We start from the raw sequence: 25,368 nt of genomic DNA on the forward strand, positions 1-25,368 counted from the left end.
AGGGCGCTTGGGAAGTGAGTCACTTGTTTTTCGCTGATGTTACAGCACTGGTGGCTGATTCGGGTGATAAGCTGCAGAAGTTGGTGACTAAGTTTGGTAAAGTGTGTGAAAGAAGGTAGCTGAGAGTAAATGTGAATAAGAGCAAGGTAATTAGGTTCAGTAGGGTTGAGGGACAAGATAATTGGGAGGTAAGTTTGAACGGAGAAAAACTGGAGGAAGAGAAGTGTTTTAGATATCTGGGAGTGGACTTAGCAGTGGGTGGAACCATGGAATCAGAAGTGAGTCATAGGGTGGGGGAGGGGGCGAAAGTTCTAGGAGTGTTGAAGAATGTGTGGAAGGCAAGAACATTATCTTGGAGAGCAACAATGGGTATGTTTGCAGGAATAGTGGTTCCAGCAATGTTATATGATTGCAAGGCATGGGCTGTAGATAGGGATGTGTGGAGGAGGTTGGCTGTGTTGGAAATTAAATGTTTGAGGATGATATGTGGTACGAGGTGGTTTGATCGAGTAAGTGACGAAAGGTTAAGAGAGATGTTTTTTTTTTTTTTTTTTTTTTTTTTTTTTTTTTTTTTTATACTTTGTCGCTGTCTCCCGCGTTTGCGAGGTAGCGCAAGGAAACAGACGAAAGAAATGGCCCCCCCCCCCATACACATGTACATACACACGTCCACACACGCAAATATACATACCTACACAGCTTTCCATGGTTTACCCCAGACGCTTCACATGCCTTGCTTCAATCCACTGACAGCACGTCAACCCCTGTATACCACATGACTCCAATTCACTCTATTTCTTGCCCTCCTTTCACCCTCCTGCATGTTCAGGCCCCGATCACACAAAATCTTTTTCACTCCATCTTTCCACCTCCAATTTGGTCTCCCTCTTCTCCTCGTTCCCTCCACCTCCGACACATATATCCTCTTGGTCAATCTCTCCTCACTCATTCTCTCCATGTGCCCAAACCATTTCAAAACACCCTCTTCTGCTCTCTCAACCACGCTCTTTTTATTTCCACACATCTCTCTTACCCTTACGTTACTTACTCGCTCAAACCACCTCACACCACACATTGTCCTCAAACATCTCATTTCCAGCACATCCATCCTCCTGCGCACATCTCTATCCATAGCCCACGCCTCGCAACCATACAGCATTGTTGGTACCACTATTCCCTCAAACATACCCATTTTTGCTTTCCGAGATAATGTTCTCGACTTCCACACATTTTTCAAGGCTCCCAAAATTTTCGCCCCCTCCCCCACCCTATGATCCACTTCCGCTTCCATGGTTCCATCCGCTGACAGATCCACTCCCAGATATCTAAAACACTTCACTTCCTCCAGTTTTTCTCCATTCAAACTCACCTCCCAATTGACTTGACCCTCACCCCTACTGTACCTAATAACCTTGCTCTTATTCACATTTACTCTCAACTTTCTTCTTCCACACACTTTACCAAACTCAGTCACCAGCTTCTGCAGTTTCTCACATGAATCAGCCACCAGCGCTGTATCATCAGCGAACAACAATTGACTCACTTCCCAAGCTCTCTCATCCCCAACAGACTTCATACTTGCCCCTCTTTCCAGGACTCTTGCATTTACCTCCTTTACAACCCCATCCATAAACAAATTAAACAACCATGGAGACATCACACACCCCTGCCGCAAACCTACATTCACTGAGAACCAATCACTTTCCTCTCTTCCTACACGTACACATGCCTTACATCCTCGATAAAAACTTTTCACTGCTTCTAACAACTTGCCTCCCACACCATATATTCTTAATACCTTCCACAGAGCATCTCTATCAACTCTATCATATGCCTTCTCCAGATCCATAAATGCTACATACAAATCCCTTTGCTTTTCTAAGTATTTCTCACATACATTCTTCAAAGCAAACACCTGATCCACACATCCTCTACCACTTCTGAAAGAGAGATGTGTGGTGATAAAAAGAGTGTTGTTGAGAGAGCAGAAGAGGGTGAGTTGAAATGGTTTGGACACATGGAGAAAATGAGTGAGGAAAGATTGACAAAGAGGTGGAAGGATGGAGTGAAAAAGATTTTGAGTGATCGGGACCTGAACATTCAGGAGGGTGAAAGGCATGCAAGGAATAGAGTGAATTGGAACAATGTAGTATACTGGGGTCGATGTGCTGTCAGTGGATTGAACCAGGGCATGTGAAGTTTCTGGAGTAAACCATGGAAAGTTGTGTGGGGCCTGGATGTGGATGTGTGAAAGAAGAAAGCTGAGAGTAGGTGTAAATAAGAGCAAGGTTATTAGGTACAGTAGGGTTGAGGGACAAGTTAATTGGGAGGTAAGTATGAATGGAGAAAAACTGGAGCAATTGAAATGTTTTAGATATCTGGGAGTGGATTTAGCAGCGGATGGAACCATGGAAGTGGAAGTGAGTCACAGGGTGGGGGAGGAGGCGAAGGTTCTGGGAGCATTGAAGAATGTATGGAAGGCGAGAACATTATCTCGGAAAGCAAAAATGGATTTGTTTGAAGGATTAGTGTTTCCTACAATGTTATATGGTTGCTAGGAGGGTGAATGTGTTTGAAATGAGATGTTTGAGGACAATATGTGGTGTGAGTTGGTTTGATCGAGTAAGTGATGAAAGGATAAGAGAGATGTGTGGTAATAAAAAGTGTGTGGTTGAAAGAGCAGAAGAGGATGTATTGAAATGGTTTGGAAATATGGGGAGAATGAGTGAGGAAAGATTGACAAAGAGGATATATGTGTCAGATGTGGAGGGAACGAGGAGAAATGGGAGACCAAAGACCAAAAGATTTTGAGTGATCGGGGCCTGAAGATACAGGAGGGTGAAAGGCGTGCATCGAATAGAGTGAATTGGAACGATGTGGTATACCAGGGTCGACGTGCTGTCAGTGGATTGAACCAGGGCATGTGAAGCGTCTAGGGTAAACCATGGAAAGTTTTGTGGGGCCTGGATGTGAAAAGGAAGCTGTGGTTTTGGTGCATTACACATGACAACTAGAGACTGAGTGTGAATGAATGTGGCCTTTGTTGTTTTTTCCTAATGCTACCTTGCGTGCTCACATGGGGAGGGGGGTGTCATTTCATGTGTCGCGGGGTGGCGGCAGGACTGGATAAAGGCAGCATCTATGAATATGTACATGTGTATATATGTATATGTCTGTGTACGTATATGTATGTATATATTGAAATGTATAGGTATGTATATGTGCATATGTGGGCGTTTATGTATATACATGTGTATATGGGTGGGTTGGGCCATTCTTTCATCTGTTTCCTTGTGCTACCTCGCTAACGTGGGAGACAGCAACAAGGTATATTAAAAAGAAATATATCTTTTATATATTAGACCATTGAAAGGTCTTTGGAGCGTGGATGTGGATAGCGAGCTGTGCTTTCAGTGCATTACACATAACAGCTAGAGACTGAGTGTAAATGATTATGGCCTTTTTCTTCTGTTTTCCTGGCACTACCTCACTGAAGCGTGGGATAGTGACGCTATTTCCTGTGTGGCTAGGTGGTGATAGGAATGGATGAAGGCAAGCAAGTATGAATATGTACATGTGTATATATGTATGTGTATGTACATATGTATATGTTGATATGTATATGTATGTATATGTGCATGTATGGGCATTTATGTGTATATATGTGTATATGGGTGAATGGACAATTCTTCGTCTGTTTCCTGATGCTTCCTTGTGGGAAACAGGTGAGAGCAAATGACGTGAGGGGAGTGGGGGGAGGAATGAGATGTATTTAGGGAAGGAGTGATGGCTTGCGCTACCTCACTGAAGCGTGGGATAGTGACGCTATTTCCTGTGTGGCTAGGTGGTGATAGGAATGGATGAAGGCAAGCAAGTATGAATATGTACATGTGTATATATGTATGTGTATGTACATATGTATATGTTGATATGTATATGTATGTATATGTGCATGTATGGGCATTTATGTGTATATATGTGTATATGGGTGAATGGACAATTCTTCGTCTGTTTCCTGATGCTTCCTTGTGGGAAACAGGTGAGAGCAAATGACGTGAGGGGAGTGGGGGGAGGAATGAGATGTATTTAGGGAAGGAGTGATGGCTTGCGCAAAAGATGCATGTGGCATGAGAAAGGTGGGAGGTGGGCAGTTTATAAAGGTTAGTGAGTGGTGGAAGGAAGAAGTAAGGTTGTTAGTGAAAGAGAAGAGAGAGGCATTTGGATGATTCTTGCAGGGAAGTAGTGCAAATGACTGGGAGATGTATAAGAGAAAGCGGCAGGAGGTCAAGAGAAAGGTGCAACAGGTGAAAAAGAGAGCAAATGAGACTTAGGGTGAGAGAGTATCATTAAATTTTAGAGAGAGTAAAAAGATGTTTTGGAAGGAGGTGAATAATGTGCCTAAGACAAGAGAACAAATGGGAACATCAGTGAAGGGGGCAAATGGGAAGGTAATAACAAGTAGTGATGAAGTGGGAAGGAGATGGAGTGAGTATTTTGAAGATTTGTTGAATGTGTTTGATGATAGATTGGCAGATATAGGGTGTTTTGGTTGTGGTGGTGTGCGAAGTGAGAGGGGTCAGGGAGAATGGTTTGGTAAAGAGAGAAGAGTTAGTGAAAGCTTTGCGGAAGATGAGAGCTGGCAAGGCGGTGGGTTTGGATGGTATTGCAGTAGAATTTATCAAAAAAGGGGGTGATTGTGTTTTTGATTGGTTGGTTAGGACATTCATTGTATGTATGGATCATGATGAAGTGCCTGAGGATTATTGGAATGCATGCATAGTGCCATTGTGCAAAGGGAAAGGGGATAAAAATGAGTATTCAAATTACAGAGGCATAAGTTTCTTGAGTATTCCTAGGAAATTATATGGGAGGCTATTGATTAAGAGGATGAAGGCATTTATAGAGCATCAGATTAGAGAAGAGCAGTATGTTTTCAGAAGTGGTAGAGGATGTGTGGATCAGGCGTTTGCTTTGAAGAATGTATGTGAGAAATACTTGGAAAAACAGATGAATTTTTATGTAGCATTTATGGATCTGGAGAAGGTATATATAGGGTTGTTAGAGATGCTTTGTGGAAGGTATTAAGAGTATATGGTGTGTATGGGAGGTAAGTTGCCAGAAGCAGTGAAAATTTTTTACCAAGACTGTAAGGCATGTTTACAAGTAGGAAGAGAGGAGAGTGATTGGTTGCCAGTGAATGTCGGTTTGCAGCAGGGGTGTGTGATGTCCCCATGGTTGTTTATTTTGTTTATGGGTGGGGAGGTTAGGGAGGTGAATGCAAGAGTTTTGGAGAGAGGGGCGAGTATGCAGTCATTGTGGATGAGAGGGACTGGAAAGCGAGTCATTTGTTATTTGCTGATGATATAGCACTGACGGCTGATTCAGGTGAAAAGCTGCAGAGGTTGGTGACTGAGTTTGGTAAAGTGTGTGAAAGGAGAAAGTTGAGAGTAAATGTGAATAAGAGCAGGGTTATTAGGTTCAGTAGGGTCGAGGGACAAGTTAATTTAGAGGTAAGTTTGAATGGAGAAAATTGGAGGAAATGAAGTGTTTTAGATATCTTGGGGTGGACTTAGCAGTAGATAGACCATTGAAGCGGAAGTGAGTCACATGGTGGGGGAGGGGGCGAAAGTTCTGGGAGCGTTGAAGAATTTGTGGAAGGCAAGAATGTTATCTTGGAGAGGAAAAATGGGTATGTTTGAAGGAATCGTGGTTCCAACTGTGTTATATGGTTGTGAGGCATGGGCTATAGATAGGGTTGTACGGAGAAGGGTGGATGTGTTGGAAATGAAATGTTTGAGGACAGTATATGGTGTGAGATGGTTTGATTGAGTAAGTAATGAAAGGGTTAGAGAGATGTGTAGTAATAAAAAGTGTGGTTGAGAGAGCAGAAGAGGGTTTGTTGAAATGGTTTGGATATATGGAGAGAATGAGTTAGGAAAGATTGACAAAGAGGATATGTGTGTCAGAGGTGGAGGGAACAAGAAGCGGGAGACCAAATTTGAGGTGGAAGGATATATACTTATTATTATTGTACTTAGTCCCTGTCTCCTGCATTAGTGAGGTAGCGCAAGGAAACAGACTAAAGAATGGCCTAACCCACCCACATACACATGTATGTACATAAACTCCCACACATGCACACATACATACCTATACATTTCAACGTATACATATATACTTTTGTATCTATTCATACTTGCTGCCTTCATCCATTCCTGTCGCCACCTCGCCACACATGAAAATAGCATCCTCTCCCCTGCGAGGTAGTGCTAGGAAAAGACAAAAAACGCCACATTTGTTCACTCTCAGTCTCTAGCTGTCACGTGTAATGCACTGAAACCACAGCTCCCTTTCCATATCCAGGACCCACAAAACTTTCCATGGTTTACCCCAGATGCTTCACATGCCCTGGTTCAATCCTCTGACAGTACACCAAACCCTGTATACCACATTGTTCCAATTCACTCTATTCCTTGCACGTCTTTCACCCTCCTGTATGTTCAGGCCCTGATCGCTCAAAATCTTTTTCACTTCATCCTTCCACCTCCAGTTTGGTCTCTTACTTCTCCTCATTCCCTCTACCTCATACGCATATATCCTCTTCGTCAATCTTTTCTCACTCAGTCTCTCTGTGTGACCAAACCATTTCAACACACCCTCTTCTGCTCTCTCAACCACACTCTTTTTGTTACCACACATCTCTCTTACCCTTGCATTACTTACTCGATCAAACCACCTCACACCACATATTCTCCTCAAACATCTCATTTCCAACACATCCACCCTCCTCTTCACAACCCTATCTATATACCATGCCTCTCACCCTTATAACATTGTTGGAACCACTGTTCCTTCAAACATACCCATTTTTGCTCCCCAAGATAATGATTTCCCCTTCAACACATTCTTCAATGGTCCCAGAACCATTGCCCCCTCCCCCACCCTGTGACTCACTTCTGCTTCCATGGTTCCATCCACTGCCAAATTCACTCCCAGACATCTAAAACACCTCACTTCCTCCAGTTTTTCTCCATTCAAACTTACATCCCAGTTAACTTGTCCCTCAACCCTACTGAACCTAATAACTTGGCTCTTTTCACATTTACTCTCAGCTTTTTTCTTTCACACACTTTACAAAACTCAGTCACCAACTTCTGCAGTTTCTCACCTGAATCAGCCATAAGTGCTGTATCATCAGTGAATAACAAGTGACTCACTTCCCGATCCCTCTCATCCACAACAGACTGCATACTTGCCCATTTCTCCAAAACTCTTGCATATACCTCCCTAAACACCCTATCCATAAACAAATTAAACATCCATGGAGACATCACGCACCCCTGCCGCAAAGCGACATTCACTGGGAACCAATCACTTTTCCTCTCTTCCTACTCGTACACATACCTTACGTCCTTGGTATAAACTTTCCACTGCTTCTAGCAACTTACCTACCACTCCATATACTCTTAATGCCTTCCACAAAGCATTTCCATCAACCCAATCATATGCCTTCTCCAGATCCATAAATGCTACCTACAAATCCATCTATTTTTTCTAAGTATTTCTCACATACTTTCTTCAAAGCAAAGACCTGATCCACACATCCTCTACCACTTCTGAAACCATACTGCTCTTCTCCATTCTGATGCTCTGTACATGCCTTTACCCTCTCAATCAATAGCCTCCCATATAATTTCACAGGAATACTCAACAAACTTATACCTCTATAATTTGAACACTCGCCTTTATCTCCTTTGCCTTTGTACAATGGCACTTTGCATGCATTCAGCCAATCCTCAGGCACCTCACCATGAACCATACATACATTAAATATCCTTACCAACCAGTCAACAACACAGTCACCCCCTTTCTTTATAAATTCCACTGCAATACCATCCAAACCTGCTGCCTTGCCGGCTTTCATCTTCCACAAAATTTCACTACCTCTTTGTTTACCGAACCATATATGTATATACCTTATTATTATTTGCTTTTAACTAACCAGAAAGCCCCTTTATATGTTTCATTGTCTTGCAGTACAAAAGTATTTTTTAGTAACTTTTGTATCTCATGCTTGATCCTGTTCTCACTGCTTTTTAATGTATTCTGCTGAATCAGAGTTGATTAATGAAGTTCCTAAGTGAAAAACCCAAGCACAGCCCAAGTTAGAGCAGCTAGAATTTATAGTTTATGAATGGCTCAAACTAAAATGATGTAAAGGTGCACCAGTGTCATGTTTAGTGCAGTTTGATGTATATAATATGTTTTTTCCACCTTCACAGTTGTCTGAATCTGCTGTTTCTTACAGGCTGGTACAGAAATACAGTGCTTTTGAATATAGATATGATGGGAAACATTTCTAGTAAGACTTATAGGAGAAATGCTTTTGCATTTGGCATACTCTCATATCTGCCACTGCTTAGGTTCAGCAATTGCCAGGTAATAAAGCTTTTCTTGTTTGTAAATATTATCTCTTTAATTGTACCAACAAAGTCAAAACAATGGTGTTATTATTTTCTTTGTTTCTTAGGGTGTGATGAGTGGAGCCATCAACTGGGAGATGCTAAAGAACCAGTATTTCTCAAATGAAGTATTCAGAGATGAACTGTTTAACATGATTCAATCTCCTGAAGGGGTAAGTGTAGAGAGTTATATCCAGGGCTCTGCTTTGTTACAGAAGTCGTATTAATAATCCTCTTTTTCCCTCAGTCCATCTTTTTGGGGAGTTTCTTGTCTGTCCATACCTCTGTACTTTGCAATGATTTCTTAGGGCTAGTTTCCCACACAGTGGACATCTTACGATACAATTTGGTAAGTTGTCCCTCATATTATGTAGATTTTTCTTTTTGGGATTTTGTCCTCAAGAGGTTAGAGATGAAAGTCTTAGCATAGTTTAGTTTTCTGTCTTGATTTGGCAGGAGTAGACAGACCTTTCGTCACATCCAGAGTAATATTGTTCATAATTATGGAGTGGTCAGTGAAGCTTTGTTTATATTTGTTGTTTTTGTGGATGTGAAAACGAATAAAAGTAAGACTTTGATTTTTTATAGAGATGGGATAACAGAATTTATTATCAGCTTGCATGCACTAAAAGTAGGAGTTGTGGATGTTTCCAGATATTCAGGAATAAAATTCAGTAAGGATTTAGTGGAGTTGAGAGTATGTATAGTCATGCAAAAAAGAAAAATTAGAGTTGGACTGAAGGATCTTGTAAATGAAAGAACTTAAGCTTAGCATGTACAAGAAGTTTGCAGAAAGGAGTATTTGTTCTGCTAATATTTGGATATAAAATTCAAATGTATATTAGTAAGGTTAGGTAAGATATGCATTAGAGATGGGTAACTTATGTAGTGTATTTGACATTAGAGGGATGTATAGAAAAATTGGACCTGTGAGAAGGATTGTGGGGTAAAGACATTGTTCAACAGGCTTTTGATTGAAAATCCTTCAGGTTGATATGGTCATGTAGAATATATCATAGATAACAGGTTGGTCAGAATGTCTCTCTCTCTAATGTCTGTTCCAATTGGAACTCCCTTAAGGGGTTGGCCATGGCAATAGAGTCTCCATTACTAGTTATCTCCAGAGCTGCTACTTAGCCTTTACTGCCTCACCCTTAACAGGCCACTGGCCGAGGGCAATTCTAACAGTGTTTGTGGAGGCTCCTACCTAATATTCCTGCTGACTACTACTACCTAATGCTTCTACCTACTTCTGCTTAATGTTTCTGCCTAAATGCTCCAACCTACTGCATCTATCTACTGCTCCTACCATTTTGCCTAAAGGCAGGGTCTAGCATATGGTGTTCACCTTAGGAAAATCTAGACTTATGAAGAATGAGTTGTGTGAGTTAAGTGTTGTCAAGAGTTATATATGACAAGGAGGGATTGTATATTTGTAGAGAGAATGCCAGTAGTCCTTGTCCAGGAGAGGGAGAAAGAAAAAGACAGCTACCTGGGTCAGAGGAGTGCTGGATCACAAAGCAACTGTCTCTAACCCTCCTGATACCCAGGCAGGTAGCACTGGTATTATACCTCCCAGGTCATTGGCTGCCTCCCAACTACTACCTACTACATTGGAAGGTGGATTGAGAAGGGATGGACCACAGAAAAGAGAGTGTGAACTAGATAGAAAAGAAACCATTCTGCTAGGATTTTGTTTCAAAGTTAGATTTGATTTTAAGAAATGGGCAGTTTTAGCTGAAATAAGGGAATCTGAGAATGGTAACAACTCTGTTGATGTAGTCTAATGATGACTGTAAAACTACATAAAGAAATGGTAAGTGGGGAACCATTATCTCTAGTGTTTTTTCCCAGTGTTCAGAATGACACCTTCCAGCATGCACATTTTAAACTCCATTAGAGCTGTAAAATGATGCAGTGACCACTGCTGAGTAGACCATAGTAAGGAAAGGCTTGCCATCTCTTTTTACTTGGAGAAAAGAGCCTGGCTTATTGAAGTGAAAAGTCGCATTAGTTTTATGGGGTTGTGATAGACTGATGATCTGATAGATTCTTTGAAAAACAGAGGGAAGGCATTACATTTACAGAAAATTATCATTGTTAGACTTTAAACAATGTCTTGTACTGTAGTGAGAACCTTTTTTTTCCTGATATGTTAGGAGAGTAGTTTGAGCATGCTTTTGAATATTAGTGATATAATCCATCATCCTTTACACTTCCCATTAAAAGTTTTATCCTTGAATGTATATATCCTTTTTTTATTATTTTTCAACAGTAGCTTACATGGTATAGACGAAATCATGCTTTGAAGACCATTTTGTACAAAAAGGAAAATAAAGAACATGGGAAAAAGAATATTAAGATTAATTAGAGCTCCTCAGATGTATATTGTTTATAGACTTTTAAAAGTGAGGTGGTTATAAAAGAGGGGAAAGACAGAGGATGGAAGAGAGTTCCACAGTTTCACTGTTTGAGGAAGAAAGGAGGCATCATTACAATCAATCCTCATGTGGCTGGTTTCCACATAGAAACTGCCATGGGTCCTGTGGCTGGAATGCATGTAGACAAGCCATCAGATCAGTGGGTAAGTAATGCATGTAGTACAGGGATAGTGGCAGCCATACTGTGGTGGATTGAAAAACAGGTAAGACAGAAGGCTTTTCCTTCCACTGTGACTATGGGAGAGGTTGAGGAAGAACTACATAAGATAATGAACACTACTCCTTACTGGAGCAAATATGATATGTAGATATGAAATATCTGCTCACAAAATAATTTTGGCACCTAAACAACATGCTCCAGCATTTGAGAATCATATTTTGTCATGTTCATTTTATGGGGTATACAGGAAGGACCAGAGGATATGGTTATTTCCAACTTGTTTATGTTATTGAAAGGGCGAATTATAGTGCTGTATTTTGAAACACCATAGTGGGAAATGAGTAAGACATAGAAAGAGACCCAGGTAGAGATTGCATTTTTTCAATGTTTAGTTTAACAGGTTTCTGCTTCCCCTTTCCAGTATGCTGCACAGTTCCAAAATAAAAGAGGGTGTATGTTTAGTGTGAAATAAAGAATTACGGAGTGAGGAGGGAAGGGAAGTTTATATATGTATAGGGGAATCATTCACATTATAGCAAATAGGGGTAAAGATTGAATAAAAATTATTCACTGAGAGAAAAAAAAGGGAGTGTGACTGGTGAGAACCCTAAAGAATGTCAGTGCTGATAGGTAGTTCAATCAGTGACTGCCACTATGGAACAGCTAGAAGGTAAGCCATGATTTAGAGACCAGAGAGAAACAGAAAAGCTAGAGACAGGAAGTTTAGAAAGTAAAGATTTATGTAACATCCTGTCAAGTGCTTTAGAGGTTGTGGGCTATGACAAAAAGTTCATCTAAGATGCTAAGAAAGGATGACCAGAGACCAGTTACATAGGAGAGAAGATCTCCGGCAGCATTGGAGTTTGAAAGAAGGGAATTCGATTCCAGGTTTTTAATGAAGTGAGGGACATGGAGAAATGCAGGGGATGGAGATAGAAGTGAGAGTGATGGAATGATAGATGGAAGACATAGAATGGTCTCCTTTCATACAAATGGGTAACACCAAGACATGTTTTCAAGAAGGGGAAGTTGAGGTTTTAGACAGAGATGAAATAGGTAAGCCAGGTTTAGAGCCATTTCAGAGGTATTCCCTTTGAACACAAGGAGGTATGCCATCCAAACCATGTATATTTCCACCTAAAGCTTAAAAAGTGCTCAGAAGACCTTGTATGAGTAAAATATGGAGGGTATAGGTATAGGAGACTAAAAGTGGAATCACCAAAAAACAGAGTAAGAGGAGAATGTGATGCTGAGAGGAGGACAGGTTGATTTCAGCAGTTATTGGTACTTTTGGTTGAGAGCCAGAGTGATTTATATGTATAAGTCAAATCATTGTGAGTAGAAATGAAGGCAGTTTAGATATTAGAGAAGAGAAGAATTTCGAGGACCAATATGCTCGATAGCTGATGATAGGCATCACAAAAGCCTTCGAACCATAATTGTCTTGGTAAGTGTGTATTATAAGGGATGGAAAACTTCATCCCAGCTGAGATGACCTCTTTTATGTATTCAGCACAGTTGAGGGCATCGTGGCTCACAAAGCATGGAAGACAGTTGAGCTTTCCCATAATGTGAAAGTTGCCATTTTGCAAAGGGGATAGGGAGTTGACCTATTTTTGGAAGTGATAGAGATACATACATATCTGATTGAATGACCCAGAGAGGGCAGAAATGGTGCATGTATAGTCAGTAAATTCAGAGGTAGAAAAGATGAAGTATGTTAGAGGACTAGTTTTGATGATAAGAAATTCTCAGTAGATTTATAATTGTTTGTTCTAGATAGTTAGGGAGGGGAGAGAAATAGTCTTGACTCCAGTGGAATCATCATGTGTAGATTCAAGCCATTCTTTGTGGTCTACACTGAAATCCCATGCATTAAGGAATCAAGATCCAAGAAATGAGTGATGGGTGTTTTGTATTACATTTGTTAGGAACCCCATCCTTGGTGCAGAAATAGCGGTAAATATTAGAGTTAAGTATTTGATAGTGAAGAGGAGAGGCAGCTGTGGCCAGCTGGCTCTCAGTGAGAAGATCAGGTGAGGAAGAGGGAAGATGGTATTCAGCTGGTCAGTGACTGGATTTGAGACTGCATTACTTTACAAAAATGGATAGAGAGAGCCAGGGCTATGAGCTGTGTTGATAGAGGTGAGGTAAGTCACACTCCCTTGATGGCATCCTTGATTGGTGGTGCCATTCTGACTCATTACTGGAGAGACATGGCTTTGGTGCTCTTCCCTGTGTGATTATCTAAAATAGGTAGATTTAGATTTAAGATTAGAGTTATGTGTGAGATGGCGGGAAATATTTTGTTTATGGTTTGAATGTGTTGTGTGTGAGACGAAGGGAAATATTTAGTTTATGGTTTGAATGCTAGCGTCCAATATGTGTGTTAGAAAGAAAAGATGCAATTCTAGGCCTTGGAAGGGAATGTCCCAGCCATTGCAGTACTGACTCTCTTTCCCATTTTTATCGCTTTTCTTGATACTTTGGAAGTATTATTGTATCTTCCTGTTTGGTAGTTACCTGCCACTTTCTGTGTATATATATATATATATATATATATATATATATATATATATATATATATATATATATATTTTTTTTTTTTTTTTTGGTTGGATCTTATGTGTCCTAAAACACTTAGTTATTTGGCTGTGCTGTGTTTTTCCATTCTAGAATTCTTATTATGCATTCTCAGCATTCCTAATATTTTTTTCCCTACTTTATCACCATTTCCTTCATTAGTGAGGTGATATCAGGAACAGACAGAAGAAAGGCCAGATCTGCTCATCCATTCTTTAGCTGTCATGTGTAATGCAGTGAAACCACAGCTTCCTACTCATAACCAGGTCCCACAGAACTTTCCATGGTTTACCCTGGATGCTTCACATGTTCTGGTTTAGTTTCGTGACAGCAAGTTGATCCAAGTGTACTACAAGTACATCATTATACTACATGGTTCACTCTATCCCATGCACACCTTTCACCCTCCAGCACATTCAGGTCCTGATCGTTCAGATTCTCTTGCACTCCATCCACTCCATCTTTCCATCTCCAGTTAGGTCTCCCCATTCTCCTTGTTCCCTCCACTTCTGACATATATCCTCTTTGTCAGTCTTTCCTTCCTCATTCTCCCCATATATTCAAACCATTTCAGCACACCCTCTTCAACAAACTTAACCACTTTCTTTTTATTCTTGCACATCTCTCGTACCCTTTCATTACTTGGTCAGTCAAGCCACCTCACACCACAAATTGTCCTCCAGCATTTCATTTTCAACACATTCACCCTTCTCCTTACAGCCTTATCTGTAGCCCATGCTTTGTTTTCATATGATATTGTTAGGACTACTGTCCTAGCAAACATACCCATTTTTGCTTCCCTGATAACATTCTCTTTCCACACATTCTTCAGTGCTCACAGGACCATCAACCCTGCCCCCACCCTATGACTCCTCTCTGCTTCCATGGTTCCATTTGCTGCCATGTCCACTTCCAGATATCCAAGACACTTCACTTCCCAAATTTTTCTCCATTCAAACTTACATCCCAACTATCCTGTCCTCTAACTTTGTGAAACCCTGCTTTTTTTCACATTCACTCTCAACCCTCTCCTTTCACACACTTTTCCAAACTAAGTCTCCAACCTCTGCAGTTTTTCACTCCAATCTACCATCAGTGCTGTATCATCAGCAAACAACAACTGACTTTTTTCTTGATGGTGAAGGTTTCAGTTGCAGACAAAAGTCCACATCAAGGCTGGTATTTAATTGAAATACAGAGAGCGTTATGAAACAGGACAAAAAATAACAAGGGAAAATACGTACAAATTTTGGAGGAAGTGAAAAACCGGTCTTTTGAAATGTGCCAGATCATAGATATTAGGAAAGACATGAGAAGGTAGAGAATTCCAAAGCTTTGATGTGTAGGGAAAGAAGCAGTTGTCAAAACGGCCCACCCTTTAGTTGTTGATGGCCACACAATAATCATGTGACACTGCAGCTTGCTGAGTATTGCATGGTCTAGCTAGTGGTGTGGACGCACAAGCAGCCAGCTCTCAGGCGCAAAAATCGAAGTAATACTTATAGAAGAGGGAAAGTGAACCAACATTGCAACGTAGGGTAAGAGGGTCAAGCTTGGAAGTTATCCTGGGACAGTTTATAAGTCAGACTGCTTTTGACTCTGTCAAGTAAGGATGCAAAGCTAGAACCACCCCAAATGTGAGAGCAGTACTCCAAACAAGGACAAATGAATCCCTTTTACAAATGGAGCAACTGTTCAGAAGAGAAGAAGTGTCAACATCTAAATAGGACGTCCATTTTCTTAGAGGCAGACTTGGCTATTCCTGAAATGTTGGATTTCCTAGAAACAGTGGATGTTACAGTAATAGAAAGTATGTTTATTGATTCAAGAGGTGGAATTACAAAACCATCAAAGGAGAAATGAGAGTTGAGGAATTTTCCATAGAGGGATGGGTAGAAATTGGGTTTTGGGGGCATTAAACTTAACAAGATTTTGTGTACCCCACTGAGATACCCTATTCAAGTCTTGAGTTTATTGAGGAAGCTGTGTCAAGATGAGATGCAGATCGATGAGAAAAGAGGGAGCAGACTTGAAGGATGTGGATGAATGCAATGTTGACTCTGACCATTTTGCAGTTCTTGTGGGGATGAGGATCAGAAAGAAGTGGAGGCATGGTGTAGGGAAGAAAGGAGATGTGAAAGTGTTGGCAGCGAGAAGATGAATCAGAAAAAATGAAGGGAGGAGTATGAAAGGAAGGTAGCTGAAAGCTTAGATGGAACTGCAGTGAATGTAGGGATGCAACCATGTGTGAATGAGGTGTTTAAAATGTTTAGGGAAATGCTATTAAGGTTGTAGAATAAGTAGTTGGATACAAGGTTGTAAGATATAGGAATAAAAAGGGCAATGCATGGTGGATGGAATAGATTAGAAATACTATGGAAGAGAAGAAAAAGGCATATGGTAGATTATTAGATAGGAATGTACCAGTGGAAGATCAGCGAAGGAGAAGAAAATAGAATATGTAAGCAGAATGTTCAGAAGCTGGTAGAGGAAAGCAAAGTAGATGAAGATTTTGGAAGAAAGTTAAATGAAAAGTTTCATGATAATAAGAAACTATGTTGGAAGGTGGAAAAGGAAAGAGATGGATGTAAGAGTGGAAACGTAAATGTGAGAAGTAAGAAAAGGGAATTGCTGAATCAAAAGGAGTAATTGAAAGGAGATGGAAAGAGTATTTTGAAGAACTGATGAATGTGTGAGAAAGGGAGGCAGCAGTTGTTACATGCATGGGTTTGGAGGATGGAAGGAAGAGGATACAAGTGCAAGAACTTATAACTAAAAGGGAGGTTATTTATTTATTATACTTAATTGGTGTCTCCCGCGTTAGCGAGGTAGCGCAAGGAAACAGACAAAAGAATGGCTCAACCCACCCACATACATATGTATATACATAAATGCCCACACACGCACATGTACATAGATACCTATACATTTCAACGTATACATACATATACATACACAGAAATATACATACATACAATGTATATATTCATACTTGCTGCCTTTCTCCATTCCTGTCACCACCCCGCCACACATGAAATAGCAAGCCCCCCCTTCCATCCCTCCCCCCCCACGCACGTGCACAGTAATGCTAGGAAAAGACAAAAAAGGCCACATTCATTCACACTCAGTTCTTGCTGTCATGTGTACTGCACCGAAACCACAGCTGGGGGTAGGAAAGGCACCTGGAGTGGATTGGATTGCAGCTGAAATGCTGAAGTATGGAGGAGAAAGTATGATTGAGCGTGTCCATCTGATTTATAATTTAGCATGAAAACAGAAGAATGTGCCTGAGGATTCTGTGAAAGCTATAGTTGTTCCTGAATTCAACGGAAGAGGTGCTAAGGATGTATGTAGCAATTATAAGGGAATAAGTTTGTCAAGTTTCAGTGCATTGCACATGACAGCTAGAGACTGAGTGTGAACGAATGTGGCTTTTATTTTCTGTTCCTGGCGCTGTCTCAGGAAGGGGTGGGATGCTATTTCATGTGTGGTGGGATGGCGACAGGAATGGATGAAGGCAGCAAGTATGGATATGCCTGATATGTACTTGTGTATACATGTGTATATCTGTGTAAGCATATGTATGTATATGTTGAAATGTATATATGTGTGTATATGTATGTATGTGTGGGTGTTTAGGCGTATATGTATATACATGTGTATGTGAGTGGGTTGGGCCATTCCTCGTCTGTTTTCTTCTGCTGCCTCGCTAACATGGGAGATGGCGGTTAAGCATAATAAATAGATAAATAAGTCTGTCAAGCATACCTGGAAAAGTGTATGCAAGAATGTTGATCGATAGAATGATGTAAGTGACTGAATGCAGAATATGTGAAGAACAAGGGGGTTTAAGGGAAGGTTGGGGATGTGTTTATCGGATTTTTGTGGTAAAGATGACTGTGGGAAAGTAATTAGTGAAAGGTAAGACGTTCTATGCAGCTTTTGTGGATTTGGAGAAGGCATATGACAGAGTCAAGTGGAATGCTTTATGGGATGTGTTAAGAATTGTTTGGGTAGGGGTCAACTGTTGGATGTTATGATAGCCTTCTCTAGAGGAGCAAATGCATGTGTAAGAGTGGATGGAGAGCTGAGTGAAAGTTTTTGGTATACACGTAAGTGTGAGACAGGGCTGTATGATGCCACTGTGGCCTTTGTTGACTGGTTGGTAAGGATATTTAATGTATGTATAGTTCATGGTGAAGTGCCTAAGGAATGGCAGAATGCATGCATAGTGCCATTGTACAAAGGCAAAGGGGATAAAGGTGAGTGTTCAAATTACAGAGGTATAAGTTTGTTGAGTATTCCTGGGAAATTATATGGGAGGGTATTGATTGAGAGGGTGAAGGCATATACAAAGCATCAGATTGGGAAATGGGGAAGAGCAGTGTGGTTTCAGAAGTGGTAGAGGATGTGTGGATCAGGTGTTTGCTTTGAAGAATGTATGTGAGAAATACTTAGAGAAACAAATGAATTTGTATGTAGCATATATGGATCTGGAGAAGGCATATGATAAAGTTGATAGAAATGCTTTGTGGAAGTTATTAAGAATATATGTTGTGGGAGGCAAGTTGCTAGAAGCAGTGAAAAGTTCTTGTCGAGGATGTAAGGCATGTGTACGATTAGGAAGAAAGTGATTGGTTCTCAGTGAATGTCGTTTTGCGGCAGGGGTGCGTGATGTCACCATGGTTGTTTAATTTGTTTATGGATGGGGTTGTTAGGGAGGTGAATGCAAAAGTTTTGGAAAGAGGGGCAATTATGCAGTCTGTTGTGGATGAGAGGGCTTGGGAAGTGAGTCAGCTGTTGTTCACTGATGATACAGCGCTGGTGGCTGATTCTTGTGAGAAACTGCAGAAGCTGGTGACTGAGTTTGGTAGTGTGTGAAAGAAGGAAGCTGAGAGCAAATGTGAATAAGAGCAAGGTTATTAGGTACAGTAGGGTTGAGGGACAAGTCAATTGGGAGGTAAGTTTGAATGGAGCAGAACTGGAGGAAGTGAAGTGTTTTAGATATCTGGGAGTGGATTTGGCAGCCGATGGAACCATGGTAGTGGAAGTGAGTCACAGGGTGGGGGAGGGGCGAAAGTTCTGGGAACGTCGAAAAATGTGTGGAAGGCAAGAACATTATCTTGTAAAGCAAAAATGGGTATGTTTGAAGGAATAGTGGTTTCAACAATGTTATATGGTTGCGAGGTGTGGGCTATAGAGTGGGTTGTGCAAAGGGGGGTGGATGTGCTGGAAATGAGATGTTTGAGGACAATAATTTGTTGCTGTCTCCTTTGTTAGCGAGGTAGTGCAAGGAAACAGATGAAAGAATGGCTCAACTCACCCACATACACATGTATATACATAAACACCCACACACGCACATATACATACCTATGCATTTTAATGTATACAACCATATACATACACAGACATATACACATATACATATTCATACATGCTGCCTTCATCCATTCCCATCGCCACCCCACCACACGTGAAATGGCACCCCTCTCCTCCTGCGTGTGCGCGTGAGAGTTAGCGCTTGGAAAAGACAACAAAGGCCACATTCGTTTACACTCAGTCTCTAGCTGTCATGCGTAATGCACCGAAACCATAGCTCCCTTTCCACATCCAGACCCCTCATAACTTTCCATGGTTTACCCCAGACACTTCACATTCCCTGGTTCAATCCACTGACAGCACGTTGACCCCTGTATACCACATCTTTCCAATTCACTCTATATCATTGAATTTTAGGGAGAATAAAAAGATGTTTTGGAAGGAGGTAAATAAAGTGCATAAGACAAAAGAACAAATGGGAACATCAGTGAAGGGGGCAAATGGGGAAGTAATAACAAGTAGTGGTGAAGTGAGGAGATGGAGTAAGTATATTGAAGGTTTGTTGCATGTGTTTGATGATAGAATGGCAGATATAGGGTGTTTTGGTCGAGGTGGTCTGGGGTAAATCATGGAAAGTTTTGTGGAGCCTGGATGTGGAAAGGGAGCTGTGGTTTTGGTGCATTATGCATGACAGCTAGCGACTGAGTGTGAATGAATGTGGCCTTTGTTGTCTTTTCCTAGCGCTACCTCGCACACATGAGGGGGGAGGGGGTTGTTATTTCATGTGTGGCAAGGTGGCAATGGGAATGAATAAAGGCAGACTGTATGAATTATGTACATGTGTATATATGTATATGTCTGTGTGTGTATATATATGTATACGTTGAGATGTATAGCTATGTACATTTGTGTGTGTGGACGTGTATGTATATACATGTGTATGTGGGTGGGTTGGGCCATTCTTTCGTCTGTTTCCTTGCGCTACCTTGCTAACGTGGGAGACAACGACAAAGCAAATTAATGATAATAATAAAAAGATAGATATATGTATATATATTAAGAAGATAGCCTTGATTAAGGCATAGCCCATGTCATCTCAGCTAACATTAGAAAAAAGAAATATTTGCTCTTTGTTGGACCCCTTCATTGTCTTTGGGCCTCTTAGATATGGCAACCAGAGGAGCATAACCACATTTTATCCTAATGAATGTTTTGAATAACTTCCTAAAAATTTTCCTCTCCCTTACATGTGATTGTAATGTTTGCCAGTCAACAATTTGCCTTTTACACAAATTTCATGATGTGTAACTCTAGCGAAGTGGTTTTGCACAATGTTGTTCTCAAAATCTGATTCACCCTTGAATTTCTTTGTATATCAGAGATGCCCTAACTCTGCAGGGTGTGATAGCTTTTATCCATTATGCTGTGTCTTCTTGAGTGCAGAAATTAGTTCAAAGATTTTGCCCATTTTTAATACTTTCTGAGTGTGTAAATAAATTCTGAGCTCTTGCCTGAAAAATTGATGATTTTTTAGGAAACTATATTTTTCCTTTTTAAAGTTTACTGAGTACTAACAGTTTGTCTTTATTACCTTCTTCAGCTGCCTGTGGCCAGTGAAGTATGTTAAATATTCTTCTGTTGCTAGCATGCTTTTTCTGTTATTATTGGAAAATAGTTGAGGACTTTTAGCCTATATTTGTTTACATGTAATGAAGGTATGTCAATTGTAATTTTATTTTGTTTTTCAGTTTATATAGGAAATGGAGCAGAGTGTAACGTTTAGTGGTAGATAGAATCATAACAGCAGTGTGGAATGAAAATTGTGCACAATGCTGAAGGGGACAAATGGGGAAGTTATAACAGCCAGAGTTGAGGTAAAGATTAGATGGAATGTATACTCAGAGGAATTGTTGAATGTGTTTGCTTATAGGGTGGTTAGATATTGGGTGTTTAGGTCAGGAGGTAAGAAAAGTGAGAGAGTCATAGCAAGTGGTTTGGTGAAAGAGGTGGCTGTGAGAGCTCAGGTTAAAATGAAATGTGGCAAGGTGGCTGGAATGAATGGCATTGCAGTTAAAATTCTTAAGAAAGAGGGTGACTGTGTTGTTGATTCATTAGTTAGGATTTTCAATGTATGGATCATTGTGGGATGCCTGAATGGCTGTATACTGTCACTGTGTAAAGGCAAGAGGGACAAAGGTGAGTGTTCAGTTTACAAAAGTCAAATTTTGGTAAGTAGACATGATTTGTTATGTGGGAGAGTGGTTATTAAGAAGGTGGTGGCAAGCATAGAGCATCATATTGGGGAGGAACAGTGTTGCCTCAGCAGAAATACCTAATGAAACAGAAGGATTTGTATGTGACATTTAAAGATCTTGAGAAAGCATATGATAGGGTTGATAGAGATGCTCTGTGGAAAGTGTTACAAATGCATGGCATGGGAGGAAAGCTATTAAAAGCAGTGATGAGTTGCTATCAGGAGAGTACAGCATGTGTGTGAGTAGGTAGAGAGAAGGGTGAGTGGTTTAAGGTGAAGATTGGTTTGCAGTATGTGATGCAATTTTGGCTGTTTAACCATTTAATGGTTGGGGTGGTGAGGGAGGTGAATGCAAAGGCCTTGGAGAAAGGAACAGCATTGCAGCCAGTTGAGGTTTGGGAGGCCTGGGAGATGAGTCAGTTGTTGTTTGCTGATGACACAGCACTTGTGGCAGATGTAAATTTGATGACATAGTAGTCCTGTCAGTGCTGTATAGATGCCTTAGGCAAAAATGTAAAGAAGAGCATTGATGTGTTGAAAATGAAAATGAATTTTTTGTGGACAATATTTGATGTGATAAGGGTTAATCAGGTAAGAAATTATAGGATAAGAGAGAGAGGTGGGAGAGGTGAAGAGGATGTCAGAAATACTGGGAACAAGGAAAAGTGGGAAAGCAAGCAGGAGGTGGAAGGATGGGGATGAAATATGCTTTGAAGTTCTGTGGCCTGAACATGCAGGAGGCATGCAAGGGATAGAATGAATGGGAGCAGTTTATTTTACAGGTGATAACATGCTGTCAGTGAGCTGAATGATGGTATAGGAAGCAGTAGGTGGAAGCCATGAAAAGATATGCTGGGACGGATTGTGGATGGGGGGCTCTAGTTTCAGTGCTTTATACATAACAGCTAGAGAATGTATGTGAGAGAATGAGGGCATTTCTTCATCTGTTCTGGGTGCTATCTCGCTAACATGGGAAATGACAAATGTATAAGAATATTTAAAAAGTATTGTGTTTAATTTTCACCATGTACCTTACTGTTGAAATAGTATATTTTCTTAATGATGGTTAAAGCTCTTTTCTGTCCACTTAATTTCATTTCAAGCACTTGAAAACTATTATAATATTCTGTTCCTCTGACTTTTTACTTCTCTCTCAATTATTCATTAATGTCCTAGTCTGTCTTGTTCATCACCTGTAAGTGGAACTTGTTCTCCTTAAGTATTTATTTGCTTCATGCTTAATGTCTGAAAGCCCCTTTTGTCATTGATATTGAAATTGAACTATCTGTAGAATTTTCCTGTCAAGTATGTTACTGTTGGTCCTTCTGTGTGAAATTGTGTAAAGAGTTACTCTGATGAAAGAGCTTGTTGGAGAATCCATGCAGTGCCATGATTTAGATGATTTGGGAAAGGGTCCTAAGGAATTAGTTGGATAAATATGCAGACGTAAATGAGTAGACAGACTGGTAGATATATTGATATTCAAACATATTTGTTGAGCAGTTTCTTTTCCAAAAAAATTCTACAACAAATTATACTCTATGAATATTTTAGAAATAAATGAAAGCTAGTGTATGTTTTTCACTTTCATATTCTGGCATACTCCATAGCTTGAAGTGTGGAGTGATATTGTATGCATTGTGCATTGTTTTACCTGTAGCAATTTGATAGTAGCACAGAAAGGAAAGGATTTAATGAACATACTTGTGTCAGAGGTGGAGATAATGAGGAGAAGTGGGAGACTAAATTGGAGGTGGAAAGATGGAGTGAAAAAGATTTTGAGCAATCGGGGCCTGAACATGCAGGAGGGTGAAAGGCGTGCAAGGAATTGAGTGAATTGGAACAATTTGGTATACCGGGGTCGACGTGCTGTCAATGGATTGAACCAGAGCATGTGAAGCGTCTGGGGTAACCATGGAAAGTTTTGTGGGGCCTGGATGTGAAAAGGGAGCTGTGGTTTCGGTGCATTATACATGACAGCTAGAGACTGAGTGTGAACGAATGTGGCCTTTGTTGTAATTTCCTAGTGCTACCTCGCGTGCATGCGTGGGGAGGGGGTTGTCATTTCATGTGTGGCGGGGTGGCGACGGGAATGAATAAAGGCAGCAAGTATGAATTATGTACATGTGTATATATGTATATGTCTTTGCGTAAGACAAGGGAGCAAATGGGAACTTCAGTGAAGGGCGCAAATGGGGAGGTGATAACAAGTAGTGGTGATGTGAGGAGATGGAGTGAGTATTTTGAAGGTTTGTTGAATGTGTTTGATGATAGAGTGGCAGATATAGGGTGTTTTGGTCGAGGTGGTGTGCAAAGTGAGAGGGTTAGGGAAGATGATTTGGTAAACAGAGAAGAGGTAGTGAAAGCTTTGCGGAAGATGAAAGCCGGCAAGGCAGCAGGTTTGGATGGTATTGCAATGGAATCTATTAAAAAAGGGGGTGACTGCATTGTTGACTGGTTGGTAAGGTTATTTAATGTATGTATGACTCATGGTGAGGTGCCTGAGGATTGGCGGAATGCGTGCATAGTGCCATTGTACAAAGGCAAAGGGGATAAGAGTGAGTGCTCAAATTACAGAGGTATAAGTTTGTTGAGTATTCCTGGTAAATTATGTGGGAGGATATTGATTGAGAGGGTGAAGGCATGTACAGAGCATCATATTGGGGAAGAGCAGTGTGGTTTCAGAAGTGGTAGAGGATGTGTGGATCAGGTGTTTGCTTTGAAGAATGTATGTGAGAAATACTTAGAAAAGCAAATGGATTTGTCTGTAGCATTTATGGATCTGGAGAAGGCATATGATAGAGTTGATAGAGATGCTCTGTGGAAGGTATTAAGAATATATGGTGTGGGAGGCAAGTTGTTAGAAGCAGTGAAAAGTTTTTATCGAGGATGTAAGGCATGTGTACGTGTAGGAAGAGAGGAAAGTGATTGGTTCTCAGTGAATGTAGGTTTGCGGCAGGGGTGTGTGATGTCTCCATGGTTGTTTAATTTGTTTATGGATGGGGTTGTTAGGGAGGTGAATGCAAGAGTTTTGGAAAGAGGGGCAAGTATGAAGTCTGTTGTGGATGAGAGAGAAGTGAGTCAGTTGTTGTTCGCTGATGATACAGTGCTGGTGGCTGATTCATGTGAGAAACTGCAGAAGCTGGTGACTGAGTTTGGTAAAGTGTGTGAAAGAAGAAAGTTAAGAGTAAATGTGAATAAGAGCAAGGTTATTAGGTACAGTAGGGTTGAGGGTCAAGTCAATTGGGAGGTGAGTTTGAATGGAGAAAAACTGGAGGAAGTGAAGTGTTTTAGATATCTGGGAGTGGATCTGGCAGCGGATGGAACCATGGAAGCGGAAGTGGATCATAGGGTGGGGGAGGGGGCGAAAATTCTGGGAGCCTTGAAGAATGTGTGGAAGTCGAGAACATTATCTCGGAAAGCAAAAATGGGTATGTTTGAAGGAATAGTGGTTCCAACAATGTTGTATGGTTGTGAGACGTGGGCTATGGATAGAGTTGTGCGCAGGAGGATGGATGTGCTGGAAATGAGATGTTTGAGGACAATATGTGGTGTGAGGTGGTTTGATCGAGTAAGTAACGTAAGGGTAAGAGAGATGTGTGGAAATAAAAAGAGCGTGGTTGAGAGAGCAGAAGAGGGTGTTTTGAAATGGTTTGGGCACATGGAGAGAATGAGTGAGGAAAGATTGACCAAGAGAATATATGTGTCGGAGATGGAGGGAACGAGGAGAAGAGGGAGACCAAATTGGAGGTGGAAAAATGGAGTGAAAAAGATTTTGTGTGATCGGGGCCTGAAGATGCAGGAGGGTGAAAGGAGGGCAAGGAATAGAGTAAATTGGAGCGATGTGGTATACCAGGGTTGACGTGCTGTCAGTGGATTGAATCAAGGCATGTGAAGCGTCTGGGGTAAACCATGGAAAGCTGTGTAGGTATGTATATTTGCGTGTGTGGACGTATGTATATACATGTGTATGGGGGTGGGTTGGGCCATTTCTTTCGTCTGTTTCCTTGCGCTACCTCGCAAACGCGGGAGACAGCGACAAAGCAGAAAAAAAAAAGAAAAAATGTATATATATATGTATATATTGAAATGTATAGGTATGTATATATGTGTGTGTGTGGACATGTACGTATATATGTGTGATGT

General features: G+C 40.8%; 1 protein-coding gene across 8 annotated transcripts in view; it reads left to right on the top strand.

Moving 5' to 3' along the window:
- Positions 1-25,368, top strand: part of LOC139750180 (protein ABHD18) — a 429,672-nt gene that overhangs the window by 36,817 nt on the left and 367,487 nt on the right. For all 8 annotated transcript variants that reach the window (XR_011713095.1, XR_011713094.1, XR_011713098.1 and 5 more), the window contains one exon: positions 8,531-8,635. Coding sequence is in view for 3 of the 8 variants with exons in the window: in XM_071664581.1 (XP_071520682.1) it covers positions 8,531-8,635 (105 nt within the window). In the remaining 5 variants the exon portion in view is untranslated. The remainder of the gene's footprint in view (positions 1-8,530; positions 8,636-25,368) is intronic.

The sequence above is a fragment of the Panulirus ornatus genome, chromosome 1 (genome assembly GCF_036320965.1).
Source record: "Panulirus ornatus isolate Po-2019 chromosome 1, ASM3632096v1, whole genome shotgun sequence".
In the NCBI taxonomy this organism is placed as follows: domain Eukaryota; kingdom Metazoa; phylum Arthropoda; class Malacostraca; order Decapoda; family Palinuridae; genus Panulirus; species Panulirus ornatus.